This window comes from Alligator mississippiensis, chromosome 15, assembly GCF_030867095.1.
Source record: "Alligator mississippiensis isolate rAllMis1 chromosome 15, rAllMis1, whole genome shotgun sequence".
Taxonomy (NCBI): Eukaryota; Metazoa; Chordata; order Crocodylia; family Alligatoridae; genus Alligator; species Alligator mississippiensis.
In genome coordinates, this window is record NC_081838.1 from 30,806,107 (window position 1) to 30,820,892 (window position 14,786).

Genomic DNA, 14,786 nt, shown 5'->3' on the forward strand with positions numbered 1-14,786 from the left:
TGCTGATCACACCCTGTCCCATCCTGCACAGCCAGGGAAGGCAGGGGATGGACCTGCAATGACTTCACTCAGGACGGGCACCATGTCCAAACCAGACTTTATTGTCGTAGCCTGCCTGTAGACAACATGGGACAATTAAAAACCAATTAAACGCACCCCTGGCTTCTTCCAAACCAGCTGCCAGCACAAGCAGGGGAAGGCTCTGTGCAGTATGGCCCTAGCTGGGCATGGAGATGGAGCCCAGCTGGTGGAGGTCGAGCGAGACGGAGGGAGGAGTGCTGGGCGCAGGGTGGTGTAGGTCCTGGTGGCCAGGCACCGCACTGGCAGGATCTAAGGGGAACGAGCGCACAGGCTGTCATCATGTCCCCGCAATGCCCACTGTACATTCTCTATGCCCCATCCCGCCTGGGCACCACACAGCTTGCCAGGCTGGGTGGGGGTATGCCCACAAGGCTTGGGACAGGGGTATGGTGGTGGGGTGGGCTCCATGGTACCTGCTGCTCCTGGGCTCCCTGGTGCCTTGCTGCTGCTCTCGCCTGGTGCCGGGTTGCTGCTGCCCTGCTGTGACGTGGGTCCTGGGGGGGGTGCGGGGTCTGTGGGGGGCAGCTGAGCCGTGCCATAAGGCGCGGGGCTGAGCATGGGGAGCACATGCACTTCCATCATGATGGGGGTGCTCGGCAGGGGCAGAGGGGAAAAAGGCACCTCAGGGCACAGGGGCAGCAGCGGGTAGGGGCTACCGAGGGTAGCACGCGCAGGAAGCAGCATGTGGGCCGCAGAGGGCGGATCCGGTGGGTAGCGGAGACTGCTGCGGGGAGCCCTGCCAGAGCTGGCTCTGGAGCCCTGGGTGTTGGAAACCAATGGCGGACACCAGGGCGGCCCTGGCGAGACCAGGCGGGAGCCCCGGTACTGCGGAGCAGGGGTGCGGGTGTGTCGGTGCAGGGCTGCCCGTAGCGGCGTCAGCCCTGCAGGTGCTGCCCTGTCTCTGGAGCCCGTCAGGACCTGCGCCTGGGTGGGGTCTGACGCCATCAGGAGGCTGGCGTCGCAGGGCGGGGCAGGGAAACCGGGGAATGGCGGCCAGGTAGGGCAAGGGGGCAGGAAGGTGGGCATGGCAGCAGCAGGGGCTGGCTTGGGAGTGTTTCTCAGCACCATCAAGGCCTCAGCGGCCTCCTTCTGCAGCTGCTCTTCGGAGATGGGGGAGAAGACGAGGCCCTGAGGTGGCCAGAGCGGCAAAGGAGCCAAGGCGGAGGGCACCTGCAAGAGAGGAGTTGGGGGAGGTTAAGGCACCCCCTCACCCGTGCCAGCATCTGGCTATGAGCAGGATGGATCTGAGGGCTCTGTACCTGGGTGCCCAGTGGCATCGGCTCCCGGAGGGCGCTGGAGCCTGCGTTCCTGTCCCGGGGGCCCAGCACCAGGCGGCTGCAACGACAGAGTGGGCATCAGAGGTGCACAGTGTTTGGGAGCCCACTTACCTCCTAGCCCTGGTGGTTTGATGCCCAAGCTGTCCAGCCTAACCCATCTCGTCCTCCCCAGGCGCGGGGGAAAGCCCGCTGTGGTGCTGGTTCAGTTCTGGCAGATGCACGTGTGGAGCAACCCAAAACAAGCCCCTCCCGTTGCCAGCCAGCCCAGATACCTACCCAGGCAGGTCAGAGCACGCTGCTGGGTACCAGATGGGCCCCAGCGGTGGTGGGAACACCTGCCCAGGGACTGCCAGGAGGCCAGGTGGGGCACATGCCATCTCGCTGCCCTCGCACCCTGCCAGATAACAGGAGGTGACGTGAGATGCTGGGCCAACGTGGCGCTGCTTGAAAGGGTGACGCGTTCCCGTCCCACTGAGGGGAGCAGCCCACAGAGTGCCCGGCCATCCTGGAACGGACGATCCAGATCACACCGGTCGCAGTTATGGGGGTTGATGGCGACGGGGCTACGCACCTGGGTGAGTTTGCAGGTGAGGCAGCACCTGGCAGCAGAGGGGCGGTGGCAGGGGGAGAGGTGGCACGAACCAAGGGGCTGGGGCTGGCTGGTATTCCCCAAAGGCCCAGGGCAGGTCTGGCGTGCTTGGCCAGTGGGGGAGAGGCACCCAGGAGCTGTTCTACAAGGGGACACAAGAGAGGCGGCTGGAAGGAGAGAAAGCAGGGAGCTGCTCAGGGCAGTGGCTGCCAGCCGTGCCTTTCCCTCTCCTCACCTTCTTGGCGAGCGGGTGTCTCTGGCGGGCGGCAGGCGCCGTGGCATCGCTCCCTGCTTCCCCGCTGGCCGGCTCCACGTTCTCCTTCTCCTCTGCAATGAGGAGGAAGGGGCTGGGCAGGTCGTGCAGCCGGCATCACCCTGCGCCACAGGGCTGTGGGGGCGCGTACGCACCTCTGCCCACGGCCTTCTGCCGCTGGCTCCCCTCGCACGGCTCCCCTCGCACGGCAGAGCCGTCCCCAAGCGGGAGCAGACCCCTGGCCAGCTGCCGGCGCAGCTCCGTCTCCTGCTGCCGGCGCAGGGCCACCTGGGCTGCCATGACACGGCGCCGCTGCCTGCCAGGAGCAGGGGGAGAGACGGACCGTGGGGGAAATAAAAAGATGTGGCAAACCCCTGGCTCCGGCCTGCCCTCCAGCGCCATACTGACCCCCCCCCCCCCCCCCCGCCTGCCCCTCCAGCGCTCCCCGTGGCGCACACGTGCCAGGGGCGCGTCCCCACCCCCGCCTCCATACAGGATGAGGATGCACTTGTGGCACTGGCAGCCCTGGAACTGGCAGCATTTCTTGTGGCCCTTGAGCAGGGCCTTGACTCCGTGGTTGCGGCAGCGGGCACAGGTCGGGGAGCGGGTCAGGGCCGCCGGGGCGCGGTCCGACGCGCTGCTCTCGCGCGTGGTGGAGTCCGACAGGCAGCACCGGATGCGGGACGTGGCCGGGCCTGGGGGGTCCCCGCCGCCCTCCATGGTCCCTGGGGGGAGAAGCGCTGGCTGCCTTAGCAACTGCCCGGCCCCAGCAATGACGGCCAAGCCCGAGGCCTGCAACCGAGACCCAGATGGCGCCCGCCACGCTCCAGGCAGGCTGGATGGCGCCTGGCCACCGGGCGCCTCGAGGCCGCCTGCCCAGCAGGGGCGGGAGCCCGAGGTGGCCGCGTGGGCGGGGCTGCCGCTGCCGGGCGAGGCCGGAGCGGCGGGGCCACGTGCCCGGGGCAGGGGCGGCCGCAGTACCTCAAGCCCGACCCGGCCGTGCCAACTGACCCGAACCCACTCTGCCCCCACCCTGCAGCCGCCGAGCCAATCACAGCGCCTCTTTTACCGCCCGCTCAACATTAAGGGCCAATTGTGGCTCTGCTTTCATGTGACACCTAGGCGGCGACCAATCCGAAGCGCCCGGCTCTTTCCCGCCGTCGGGCAGCCAATCAGGTTCGCCTTTCCCTCAGGGAGGAGGGGAGCAGCCGCTCCTCTCCCCGCCTCACGCGCTACCTGGGAATGAGCCAATCAGCGCCTCAGAGTCGCTCGGGAGGGCGGGGGCGGGTCGGAACGCGCGCGGCCTGGGCTGAACCATTCGGGAGCAGGAGAGTTGGAGCCGTTGGGATGAACCATGGTAAACCAAGGGGGATCTGCCCTCTGAACGAAGAGCGGCCGAGGGAATGTTCTCCCAGCATGCCCTGCGCCAGCGCGGCCAAGGGGATGCTCTCCCAGCGCTCCCAGCATGCCGTGCACCGAGAGCGAGTGTGACTCCCAGCATGCAGTGCACCCAGGGGAGTGTGACTCCCAGCATGCAGTGCACCCAGGGGAGTGTGACTCCCAGCATGCAGTGCACCTAGGGGAGTGTGACTCCCAGCATGCAGTGCACCCAGAGCGAGCGTGGCTCCCAGCATGCTGTGCACCCAGGGGAGTGTGGCTCCCAGCATGCAGTGCACCCACAGTAAGCTTGGCTCCCAGCATGCCATGTTCCCAGGGGAGTGTGGCTCCCAGCACGCTGTGCACCCACAGCAAGTGTGGCTCCCAGCATGCCATGCGCCCAGGGGAGTGTGGCTCCCAGCATGCAGTGCACCCACAGCAAACGTGGCTCCCAGCATGCCGTGCACCCAAGGGAACGTGGCTCCCAGCATGCCATGCACCCACAGCAAACGTGGCTTCCAGCATGCTGTGTGCCCAGAGGAGCGTGGCTCCCAGCATGCAGTGCGCCCAAAGCAAGCGTGGCTCCCAGCATGCCGTGTGCCCAGGGGAATGTGGCTCCCAGCATGCTGTGCACCCACAGCAAACGTGGCTCCCAGCATGCTGTGTGCCCAGAGGAGCATGGCTCCCAGCATGCTGTGTGCCCAGAGGAGCGTGGCTCCCAGCATGCCATGCGCCCAAAGCAAGTGTGGCTCCCAGTATATCGTGTGCCCAGGGGAGTGTGGCTCCCAGCATGCCGTGCACCCACAGCAAACGTGGCTCCCAGCATGCCGTGCGCCCAGAGGAGCATGGCTCCCAGCATGCCGTGCGCCATGGGGAGTGTGGCTCCCAGCGTGCCATGCGGCTTAGAGCTGAGTGCCACCAGGGCCTAGGACGGGCCCATCATAAGCGCCTGCTTCCTGCAGGTGGCAGCAACGAAGCGTGGTACCCGCCCCGCCTCCCGCTGCTCTGGGCGTCGGGGCCCGGTGGTGCCCTCCAGCGGGCCAAGCAGGCAGCTAGAGAAAGCGAAAGCAGAGCGGTCAGCTCAGCCCGTGATGCGCCCGCCCCGACGCGCGCCCCAGTGCAGCGCCTGCACCGCTGCCCCGGGAGGTGGGAGCCGGACGTCCGGGTTCTTTCCCGGCTCTGGGAGGGGAGCAGGATCTAGTGGTTCAGAGCGGGGGGTGGGGATGCCTGGGGGCCCCGGGCTCGGTGTAACCCCCCTTCCTCCCCCTGCCCAGGCCGCCTGCACCCATGGAGCCTGTGTGCTTGGTGGAGCGGGTGCCCGCATCCGGCGTGCTGCGCGTGAACCCCAGTGCCCTGCACCGGCTCCGCACGCTCGCCCAGCCCCTGCATGTCCTGGCTGTGTTCGGGCCGCGCCGCACCGGCAAGTCCTTCCTGCTGGACCGGCTGGCAGGGGCTGCTGCAGGTGAGTGCCCCCTGTACACGCCCTCCTGCCGGCCCCACGACCCCCACACTTACCCCCGCCCCCCCCAGGCTCTGGGCCCCAGCGCGGAATCTGGATGCGGTGCCTGCCTCACCCTGCCCGGGCCCGGCACAGCCTGGTGCTGCTGGACACCGAGGGCTTCCCCGACCACGAGCAGGTGCCTGGGCAGGAGGGGGCACTGGGAGGGCAGTGCGGGCTGTGGGGTGAGAGGAGGGGGAGCTGGGAGCCCAGATGCTGGGTCCCCCCAGCTCTGGGAGAGCTGCGGGGTGAGAGCAGGGGGCTGGGAGCCGGGATGCCTGGGTTCGCTGGGGGGCGCGGCTGACGTGCAGCTGCACGCAGGACGACGAGGATGCCTTTTCCCGGCTCTTCGTGCTGAACGTGCTGCTCAGCAGCGTCTTCGTCTACAACAGCCGTGGTGACGGTGACCCCCAGGCCCAGCTTGAGCGCCTCACGTATCCTCTGCATGCCCTCGCGCCGCCAGGCCCCCACCCCTTCCTTGCCCCCCACCCTGCCCATGCTTCACTTTTCCTTCACTGGTGCCACAGCTACGTGCGGGAGCTGCCACAGCGGGTGTGTGTGCTGCCCGAGTGCTGCGAGCCCTGGGACAACAGTGTGCTGCTAAGCACAATCCTGCCCACTTTTGTGTGGTGCCTGCGGGATGTGGTGCCCGACCCCCAGCTTGACTGGGAGCTGGAAGAGGAGCAGCATAACCTGGACTCCACTGTCAGCGCTACACCAGGTGGGCTGGGGAGGCTAGTGGTAACGCCCACCCCAGAGCCAGCTGCATCTCAGGGACCCTGTGATACCAGCCCTGACACCCAGCCCAGTTCCAGCTGACCACAAGGTACTCTGGGGCCGGGCCCTGTTTCCCCACAGGCGCAGACCACTCCCCGACTCACTGCATCCAGAGCACCTTCTCCTGCCGCAAACTCTTCCGCTTCTGCCCCCCTGGCCTGGACGGGGAGTGGGGGATGCCGCCTGCCCCCCTTGGCCCACTGCACCCCACCTTCCAGGGGCAGCTGGAGCGCTTCCAGCAGTACGTCCTGAGCTGCGAGCCCAAGGCTACCCTGGGGAAGCACCTCATAGACGGGATGTGTAAGTGCAGGGGTGAGGGGATGAGCTCAGGTGTCCAGGTGGCCCCTAATGTGGTCAGAGGGTTGGCAAGGGTCAGGGGCAGACAGGTACCTGACCCCATGCCCACCCCACCCTCCCCCTCAGTTCTGGCTGGGTTGCTGGAGCGCATCGTGGAGCTGCTGGGCCGGGATGAGACCATCCTGTTGCAGGAAGTGTGCAAAGAGCTGCTGGAGGCGACAATGCCGGTACAGGCAGGGCTGGGGGGCACTGCTGGTGGGCGGGGGGGTGCAGCCAGTGACTGTCTCTCTCCTTCCTCCCCAGCATGAGGTTGAAGGCTGCAGGACCCCCAGCCCCTTGGGGCCAGTCCTGGAGAGCAGAGGAGCAGCCAGTGCCGCGCAGCCTCTCAGGCCCGAGCCCAAGGTAGAGGAGAGGTGTCAGCCCCGGGACAGGGGCTGAGAGCAGGGGGGACCCAGAGCTCAGCCCACCCCTCTCCCCACAGGTGGAGGCTGTTGTGGTCCTGCAGGCATCTTCAGCCCCTGACAGGGGTGGCACCAGGGGAGACAGTGCCCAGGTGTCACTGTGGGACCCAGCCCAGGCCACCTCTGCTACGGGGCCCATCTGCCTGGTGGAGAATGTGCCGAGCCATGGGCTGCAGGTGAACCGGGAGGCGCTGGCACAGCTGCAGGCCAGGAGCCAGCCCGTGGTGGTGGTGGCCATCGCTGGGCTATACCGCACTGGCAAGTCCTATCTCATGAACCAGCTGGCCGGCAAGAGGACAGGCAAGTGCCCGGACGCCTGGAGTCTCTCCTTGCTCTGGGAGGGAAACGTGGGCTGTGAGCCTGGAAGCCTGGGTCCTGTAGCTGTTGACAGCCCAGCACCGCTCTCCTGCAGGTTTCTCCCTGGGCTCCACCATCCAGTCACACACCAAAGGCATCTGGATGTGGTGTGTGCCCCACCCGCGCCGGCCCGGCCACACACTGGTGCTGCTGGATACGGAAGGGCTGGGCGATGTGGAGAAGGTGAGCGGGACACGGCCCCAGGGTTGCCAGGAGCGTGGTTTGGGGTCTAGCAAAGCATGCTGGGAGGGGGTGACTACGAATAGCGCAAGGGCTGGGGTGTTACATGGGGTCTCCCTCCCCTGGGCGGAGGCTCACAGGATTCTGGGCGCTGGGGATTCAGGGCTGCCTCAGTTTCCCCCAGCCCAGGTCAGACGGTGCTCATGGGTGGGTCCCACAGGGCAACGCCAAGAACGACACGTGGATCTTCACATTGGCCATCCTGCTCTCCAGCACCCTGGTCTACAACAGCCTGGGCGTCATTGACCAAGGTGCCATGGACCGGCTGCAGTATCTTTGGCCACAGGACTGGTTAATAACTTGCTGCTGCTGCCAGCTGGGGGGGATGTGGTGGGTCTATGGGTTGTGGGGGTTTGTCTCCATTTCAGGGGTGCTGGCATCCACATTTCCTTAGCTGGCCCCAGCTACGTGACGGAGCTGACGGAGCACATCCAGGCCAAGGCAGCATCTGGGGCTGGCCTGGCAGCAGCGGGGGACGGGGCCGACTTTGTGCGCTTCTTCCCAGCCTTCGTGTGGGCCGTGCGGGACTTCACACTGCAGCTGCGGCTGGACGGGCGGGACATCACGGCAGACGAGTACCTGGAGCACGCGCTGAGGCTGAAGCCAGGTGCGGCCTGAGGCCGTGGTGCAGGAGTGAGGCCTGGGGACCCCAGAGCTGTCCATGTCTTCAGCCGGCGCCTCTTCCCACCTCACCCCCAGGTGATGACCAGTGTGCCCAGACCTACAACCTGCCACGGCTATGCCTGCGCCACTTCTTCCCCACTCGCAAGTGCTTTGTGTTTGAGCAGCCAGCCCACGGGGAGTACCTGCACCGGCTGGAGGAGCTGCACGATGACCAGCTGAACCCTGGCTTCCGCAAGCAGGCAGCCCACTTCTGCGCACACATCTGGGCCACGGCGCAGACCAAGGCCTTGCCGGGTGGCCATGTAGTGACAGGAAAGTGTGAGTGCCCTGTGGGCGGTGCTGGAAGCAGCAGGGGTGTCTGTGCCCAATGCTGGGGGAGCGGTTCAAGGAGAGGCCCTAGAAACCCCAAGGAGCTCGGGGAGGCATTGTGAGCAGATGGGGCTGAGCACATGTAGCCCAGGGCAGACAGGAATCAGAGCCAGGGTGGAGCAGACTCCTCTGGGACAGCTCTCCCATGTGCCTGGACCAGTTTTGGGGCAAAGGGGTTCCTCCGGGATGTCTCTGAGGTCCTGGAGAAAGTCTGGGGACCCACCTCTGAGCCATGCCCTCCACAGTGCTGGGGGACCTGGTGGTGACCTATGTGGATGCCATCTGCAGCGGGGCGGTGCCCTGCCTGGAGAATGCTGTGCTGGCCCTGGCGCAGGTGGAGAACTCAGCGGCAGTGGAGGAGGCCATGGCCCGGTACCGGACAGCGCTTGGGCCATGGTCAGTGCTGCCCACAGAGACGTTGTCGGAGCTGCTAGCGCTACATGCACAGGCTGAGCACGATGCCCTGGAGGTGTTCATGGCGCGCGCCTTCAAGGACGAGGATCATCTCTTCCAGCACAGCCTCAAGGTAGTGTGTGGGTCCAGCCCCGGTTTGGCTCAGTGCTGGGTGGGGGGGAGTGCAGCTCCAACAGCCATGTCCCTGCAGGAGCAGCTGGATGTGGAGCTGAGCAAGCTGTGCGCCGCCAACGAGCAGGCATCCCATGACCGGTGCCAAGCTGTGCTGCTGGAGCTCTCCGGGGACCTGGAAGCCCACATTGGCAGTGGCACCTACGCAGTGCCTGGTGGCTACCAGCGCTACCTGGATGAGCGTCAGCGAGTGGTGGAGCAGTACCAGGAGGTGTCGCGCAAGGGGCTCATGGTGAGTATGGTCAGGGGCCTGGGGGCCCGGATGTTTGGGCTCACTCCAGTTCTGTCCATGCCCTCCCAGGACAGGTGACATCCCCGGTGCAGTGGTTGGGGGCTGGGTGCGGCCGTGGCAGTGGCTCACCATGGACTGTGCCGTGCAGGCCGTGAGCGCCCTGCAGGAGTTCCTGCGGTCCCAGGATGCTGTGGCTGACACCATCCGGCAGGCAGACCAGAGCCTCAGTGAGCACGACAAGGAGCTTGCAGGTGAGACCCCACCCCAGCACCCCAGGTCACACCCCCCACCCGCTCTGACACAGCACATGGTGCCCCCCAGGGCAGCAGGCACGGACAGAGGCGGCGGAGCATGAGGTGGCGGCACAGCGGATGGCACAGGAGGCGGCCGAGCAGAGGCGGCAGGAGGCCAAGCGCAGCCAGGCTGGGCACGTGCAGCAGCTGGAGGCCCGGCTGGAGACTGAGCGCCAGCAGCTGCTGGCTGAGCACCAGCGGGCACTGGACCACAAGCTGAAGGTACCAGGGGCTGGGTAGCACCCAGACGCCTGGGTTTTCTCCCAGCTCAGAGAGCTGGGCACCCAGATGCCTGAGTCCCGCTGACTCTCTGTCCCCACCCAGGAGCAGGAACGGCTGTTGCACCAGGGCTTCCAGCACCAGGCCGAGCAGCTGCGGGCTGAGATCCGGGGCCTGCAGAGGCAAATAAGCCAGTCCCGACGCCAAACCTGCGTGCTCTTCTGAGGGGCTGTGCAGGCGCACATGTTTTGGACCTGCTGCCCCTCCCAGGAGAGGGGGGCACACCCCAGCTGGACTCGCTCCCTCTGCCCCTGGAGTTGCTCCCTCTGCCCCTGGAGGGCCCAGAGGCCTGGGGGGGCTGGATTCAGTGGGGCCCCGTGCCACTGTTAGGGTCCCTCTGTCCTGCTGCAATAAAGAATGCTTTGGAAATGCCCCAGTCTCCTCTGCCTTGTGGGGGGCACTGGGGACAGCCGGGGGCACTGTGGGGAGGGGATCCTTGAGGCGATGTCTGTGGGACTGGGGCTCTGCAGGGTGGGCAGCCTTGGGGACTTGCATGTGACACAGATATGGGGGCAGGCATGTGAGACCCCTTGTGTGGGTGGCAGGTCAGGGTGGGCGCATTGGCGTAAGCGTCTGGGACGTGCTGGTGTTGGTGCATCTGTGTGGGCACTCATGCGAGAGCTGGGGTGATGGCATGTATGAGATGAGCTGAACTGGACCATCACGTGTCACATGCCTGCATGGGTGTGTTGTCAACACGCCAAAGTAGCAGCAGTCGTGTGACAACTGTGCATGAGTGTAAAGCCATGTTCAGGCGAGGGACAAGCCACACTGTGGGTGACAGCTGCACATAGCAGGGCATGTGTGAGAGCATGCAAGCTGGGTTGCGGATGCTTGTGACATAACCCTGCCCGTGTGTGTGTGTGGTGTGTGTGTGTGTATGTGTGTGCGCGCGCGCATGTGCCAGATTCCCTCTGACCCGCCCTGGCTCCAGCTTTTGCTTTCGCTTTCCAACTGAGGCGTCCGTCCTGGCTCTTGCAGCGCTGCCGGGCTGCCGGGCAGAGGCATGGATGCACAGCACGGTAACGAGACAGGTAGCCCACGCATCTGTGCCCCAGGGGCAACTAAGAGCCAGACGCCCACATCTGCTCCGGTGCCTGGGGTGCAAGCACCTGTAAACTGGCGGATCCCAGTCCCGGCGCAGACAGGGCTAGTCCGGGAGATGGGGTGGGGGCTGAGTCCTAATCCCCTGGGCTTCTTAATCTGGACATCCCTCGAGCCCTTTCCTGTACCTCTGACCCCTCGAGCCCCTGTGACCCTCAGCCGGGCCACCAAACCCTCACGGCTGCACCCCAGAGCCTGACACTTCCCTTCTCACCCCTGCCCAGCGCCAGCAGCCCTTCCGCAGGCTGCCCACCCCACAGCGATGGCGTTGCAGACCCCCATGCCAGCCCCCATCTGCCTGATCGAGAACAGCCCTGCAGGGGGGCTGCAGGTGAACCGGGAGGCGCTGGCGCAGCTGCAGGCCGGGAGCCAGCCTGTGGTGGTGGTGGCCATCGTGGGGCTGTACCGCACCGGCAAGTCCTATCTCATGAACCAGCTAGCCAGCAGAAGGACAGGTGAGTGCCCGGACACCCGGGTTGCACACCCAGCCTGGGGAGGGGAGTTGAGGGCTGGGGGTTGCAGCAGGGTGGAGCTGGGGGCTCCGGATGCCTGGGTCCTGTTGCTGTTGACAGCCCCAGCGCCGCTCTCCTGCAGGCTTCTCCCTGGGCTCCACCATCCAGTCACACACCAAAGGCATCTGGATGTGGTGCGTGCCCCACCCGCGCCGGCCCGGCCACACACTGGTGCTGCTGGACACCGAGGGGCTGGGTGATGTGGAGAAGGTGAGTGGGGCACAGCCCAGTGGGGCTGCTGCGAGCGTGGTCTGGGGTCTCGTAAGGGATGCTGGGAAGGGGCGGCTATGAAGGAGCAGTAGCGCAGGGCCTGGGGTGTCACCTAGGGTCTCTCTCCAGGGAGCCCCCTGGGCGGAGGCTCACAGGGCTCCGGGTGCTGGGGATTTGGGGCTGCCTCAGTTTTCCCCAGCCCAGATTTGACAGGGTTCATGGGTGGGTCCCACAGGGCGATGCCAAGAACGACACGTGGATCTTCGCTCTGGCTGTGCTGCTCTCCAGCACCCTGGTCTACAACAGCCTGGGCATGATCGATCAGCGTGCCATGGAGCAGCTGCAGTATCCTTGACCCCAGGGCTGGGTAACAACCTGCTGCTGCTGCCAGCTGGGGGAGAAGTGGCAGGTCCATGGGCCGTGGGCTCATCTCCATTTCAGGGATGCCGGTGTCCGTGCTTCCTTAGCTGGCCCCAGCTACGTGACGGAGCTGACGGAGCACATCCAGGCCAAGGCGGTGCCTGGGGCCAGCCCAGCAGCAGGGGAGGACGGAGCCCAGTTTGTGCGCTTCTTCCCAGCCTTCGTGTGGGCCGTGCGGGACTTCACACTGCAGCTGCGGCTGGACGGGCGGGACATCACGGCGGACGAGTACCTGGAGCACGCGCTGAGGCTGAAGCCAGGTGGGTGCCGGGGGAGGCTGCACTGGGGTGAAAACATCCTCCCCTGATACCTAGGGCTGGCCTGGGGCAGGGGAGCTGTTTTCTGGGGCCTGCCGCAGCCCCAGAGCAGCCATGTCTCCCCTCTTGCTGACGTGTCACCCCAGGAAGTGGCCAGGTGGCCCAGACCTACAACCTGCCACGGCTATGCCTGCGCCACTTCTTCCCCACTCGCAAGTGCTTCGTGTTTGAGCAGCCAGCCCACAGGGAGTACCTGCACCGGCTGGAGGAGCTGCACGATGACCAGCTGAACCCTGGCTTCCGCGAGCAGGTGGCCCGCTTCTGCGCACACATCTGGGCCACGGCGCAGACCAAGGCCCTGCCAGGCGGCCACGTAGTGACAGGGAAGCGTGAGTGTCTTTGCGGGATGGGGCCAGCCCGGCCCAGCCTGGGCAAGCTGTGGGAGGGCTGTGCCCAGCACAGGGGGAGCGGGTGGACGAACAGCCCCAGAAAGCACTGGGGGACTCGGGGAGACATTATGAGCCTGGGCAAGGCTGCATGCACATGGCCCAGGGCAGACAGGAAGGGACCCAAACCTGTGGAGTCCCCCTACCCCAGGAAGCAGTACCAGGGTGGGGCTGACTCCCCCGGGACAGCTCTGCCACGTGGCCGTGGCAGTCCTGGGGCAAAGAGCTTCCTCTGGGACGTCTCTGCCAACTCTGGTGGCCACACAGGGAGGGCAAAGGCCCCGATACTGGCCCCAGTGTCCATCCTGGACGAGGTCTGGGAAGCCGCCTCTGAGCTGTGCCACCCACAGTGCTGGGGGACCTGGTGGTGACCTACGTGGACGCCGTCCGCAGCGGGGCGGTGCCCTGCCTGGAGAGCGCCGTGCTAGTCCTGGCGCAGGTGGAGAACTCGGCAGCAGTGGAGGCAGCCATGGCCTGCTACTCGGCGGCACTGGGGCCGGAGCTGGCACTGCCCACAGAGACGCTGCCGGAGCTGCTGGCACTGCACGCGCAGGCTGAGCGCGAGGCCTTGCGGGTATTCATGGCACGCGCCTTCAAGGACGACACGCGCCAGTTCCAGAGCGAGCTCATGGTATGTCCCATGGCCCCGGGGGCATCACTGCCCTGGCCCAGCCCCGCTGCTGGGACGTGCCCCTCACGCCTGTCCCGCACGTCCGTCTATCCCACAGCGCCGGCTGGAGGAGCAGAAGGAGGAACTCTGCCAGCGCAACGAGCGGGCATCCTTGGAGCACTGCCAGGCTGCACTCGCAGAGGTTTCACGGGACCTGGATGCCTGCATCCGGGACGGGTTTTATGTGGTGCCTGGTGGCTATCAGCGCTTCCTTGGTGACCGGCAGGAGATGGTGGAGCGCTACCGGCAGATGCCAGGCAAGGGGATAAAGGTAGGACCCAGCTGAGCCCCCTGTTCTGCCAGGGCCTTCCCAGGGATCCCACACCTGTCCTGGGTACCCACCGCCCTCGTGCCTGGGAATGATGTGAGCAGGTGGGCGGACACTTGGACAGTGGCTGGATCCAAAGGGGAAGGCCCCTGGCCTGCCCAACACTCGCTGGATAACGCCCCGGGCTGTTGCCCCTCACCCAGGCTGATGCAGCCCTGCAGGACTTCCTCACCTCCAGGGAGCCGATGGCTCAGGCCATCCTGCATGCTGACGAGGCCCTGACGGAGACAGAGAAGGAGGTGGAAGGTGCATGGGGCAGAGGCACTGCATAAGACAATGCCAAGGGGCAGGGACTGGATGGGATGCAAAGCCAGGGGCAGCAGGTGCAATAATGCAGCCTCCACACCACCCCCAGCACAGCGCGCCCGGGCAGATGCCATGGAGCGGGAGCAGGAGCTGCTGCAGCAGGAGCAGGCTGAGGTGCAGCAGAAGCTGGAGGAGCAGAGGCGCAGCCATGAGGAGCACGTGCGGCAGCTGGAGGAGACACTGCAGCGGGAGCAGAAGGCACTGCTGGAGGAGCTGGACCGGACGATGGCACAGAAGCTGCAGGTACGAGGGCAGGAGGGCATCCACGCGGTGCCTCAGGGCTGGATGGGGGCTGACATGCATGTCCCTGCAGGAGCAGGAGGCGCTGCTGTGTGAGGGCTTCCGGAAGGAGTCAGCCCGCATGGGGGAAGAGCTGCGCCAGCTGAGGGAGGAGAGCGCTGCTGTAAGCCAGCCATCCTGGATCAGTGCTGCGCTGGCCCTGCTGGGTGACGTGGCCTCCCTCATGCTCCCGTGCCTTATGGGCAAGGTCATGGGCTGGGGCACCCAGCTCCTCGGGCGGTTCTTATAAGGGCAGCGGGGAGTCATGCTGCCTGGCGTGGGGGCTGCTTCGTCCCTGCTGCCACTGTGCAGCCTGGGGTGCGGGAGGGGGCAGGATGCCAGGCTAGATGGGCCTGGGGCAAAGGGGTTCCTCCAGGACCCCAGGGTTGTACCCAGCTCCCGGAGGGGAGTCGTGGCCGGGGAATGAATGTAGGGGGAATGGGGAGCCCAGACGAGAGTCTGCCCCAAGCCAAGCCTCGGCCCCCTGCTCCACACCCACAGGGCAGTGTCTGCCCCGGGACACGTGTGGGTGGAGGGGGCCGAGCTTGGCACCAGCTGCAACAGCATTGCTTCCAATAAGTGCAACAGCAATACTTCCAATAAACCCTTTACTGAATCCCATTGGTCCTGTGTGATGCTGAGCACCTGCTGGGAACAGCTGAGGA

At 66.0% G+C, this 14,786-nt stretch overlaps 3 protein-coding genes across 9 annotated transcripts; 2 read left to right on the forward strand and 1 right to left on the reverse strand.

The window, feature by feature from the left end:
* Positions 1-80: 80 nt before the first annotated feature.
* Positions 81-4,411, reverse strand: DMRTC2 (DMRT like family C2). 3 transcript variants are annotated; one of them, XM_059717808.1, is made up of 9 exons: positions 3,437-4,411; positions 2,694-2,925; positions 2,356-2,516; positions 2,183-2,274; positions 1,930-2,089; positions 1,635-1,752; positions 1,341-1,416; positions 495-1,251; positions 81-330 (listed from the first exon to the last, which is right to left on the reverse strand). In XM_059717808.1, the coding sequence occupies exons 1-9, from the start codon at positions 3,765-3,767 to the stop codon at positions 218-220; spliced, it is 2,040 nt and encodes a 679-aa protein (XP_059573791.1). In that variant the 5' UTR covers positions 3,768-4,411; the 3' UTR covers positions 81-217. The 3 variants fall into 3 exon arrangements, with proteins under 3 accessions (XP_059573791.1, XP_059573792.1, XP_059573793.1); XM_059717809.1 differs by lacking the exon at positions 3,437-4,411 and adding an exon at positions 3,182-3,403; XM_059717810.1 differs by lacking the exons at positions 1,930-2,089; positions 3,437-4,411 and having other exon boundaries at positions 2,694-2,829.
* On the forward strand, positions 3,539-9,961 carry LOC102557728 (guanylate-binding protein 1). 2 transcript variants are annotated; one of them, XM_059717807.1, is made up of 18 exons: positions 3,539-3,557; positions 4,852-5,039; positions 5,108-5,214; positions 5,397-5,509; positions 5,603-5,796; positions 5,934-6,152; positions 6,276-6,376; positions 6,453-6,551; positions 6,631-6,910; positions 7,023-7,150; positions 7,368-7,477; positions 7,612-7,814; positions 7,907-8,149; positions 8,446-8,726; positions 8,805-9,017; positions 9,166-9,268; positions 9,339-9,532; positions 9,635-9,961. In XM_059717807.1, the coding sequence occupies exons 2-18, from the start codon at positions 4,865-4,867 to the stop codon at positions 9,752-9,754; spliced, it is 2,883 nt and encodes a 960-aa protein (XP_059573790.1). In that variant the 5' UTR covers positions 3,539-3,557; positions 4,852-4,864; the 3' UTR covers positions 9,755-9,961. The 2 variants fall into 2 exon arrangements, with proteins under 2 accessions (XP_059573790.1, XP_059573789.1); XM_059717806.1 differs by lacking the exon at positions 3,539-3,557 and adding an exon at positions 4,566-4,723.
* Positions 9,962-10,071: 110 nt separating this feature from the next.
* On the forward strand, positions 10,072-14,737 carry LOC102574140 (guanylate-binding protein 1). 4 transcript variants are annotated; one of them, XM_059718184.1, is made up of 11 exons: positions 10,073-10,623; positions 10,918-11,148; positions 11,288-11,415; positions 11,651-11,760; positions 11,893-12,095; positions 12,239-12,481; positions 12,889-13,169; positions 13,267-13,479; positions 13,680-13,782; positions 13,892-14,085; positions 14,156-14,737. In XM_059718184.1, exons 1-11 carry the CDS (start codon positions 10,596-10,598, stop codon positions 14,369-14,371), a joined length of 1,950 nt encoding a protein of 649 aa, XP_059574167.1. In that variant the 5' UTR covers positions 10,073-10,595; the 3' UTR covers positions 14,372-14,737. The 4 variants fall into 4 exon arrangements, with proteins under 4 accessions (XP_059574168.1, XP_059574169.1, XP_059574167.1 ...); XM_019497643.2 differs by having other exon boundaries at positions 10,073-10,611; XM_059718185.1 differs by lacking the exon at positions 13,680-13,782 and having other exon boundaries at positions 10,072-10,623; positions 14,156-14,319.
* Positions 14,738-14,786: the final 49 nt, after the last annotated feature.

Coding starts and splice junctions, on each gene's coding strand:
- DMRTC2 (XM_059717808.1), bottom strand. CDS start 3,767: ATGCTGGGAGTCACACTCCCCTGGGTGCACTGCATGCTGGGAGTCACA. Junction 2,275..2,355: donor GCAGAAGGCCGTGGGCAGAG/GTGCGTACGCGC, acceptor TCCTCATTGCAG/AGGAGAAGGAGAACGTGGAG. Junction 1,417..1,634: donor GCGTGCTCTGACCTGCCTGG/GTAGGTATCTGG, acceptor CTGTCGTTGCAG/CCGCCTGGTGCTGGGCCCCC.
- LOC102557728 (XM_059717807.1), top strand. CDS start 4,865: ATGGAGCCTGTGTGCTTGGTGGAGCGGGTGCCCGCATCCGGCGTGCTG. Junction 5,510..5,602: donor GCCCAGCTTGAGCGCCTCAC/GTATCCTCTGCA, acceptor CTGGTGCCACAG/CTACGTGCGGGAGCTGCCAC. Junction 9,018..9,165: donor TGTCGCGCAAGGGGCTCATG/GTGAGTATGGTC, acceptor TGTGCCGTGCAG/GCCGTGAGCGCCCTGCAGGA.
- LOC102574140 (XM_059718184.1), top strand. CDS start 10,596: ATGGATGCACAGCACGGTAACGAGACAG. Junction 10,624..10,917: donor ACAGCACGGTAACGAGACAG/GTAGCCCACGCA, acceptor ACCCCTGCCCAG/CGCCAGCAGCCCTTCCGCAG. Junction 13,480..13,679: donor TGCCAGGCAAGGGGATAAAG/GTAGGACCCAGC, acceptor CCCCTCACCCAG/GCTGATGCAGCCCTGCAGGA.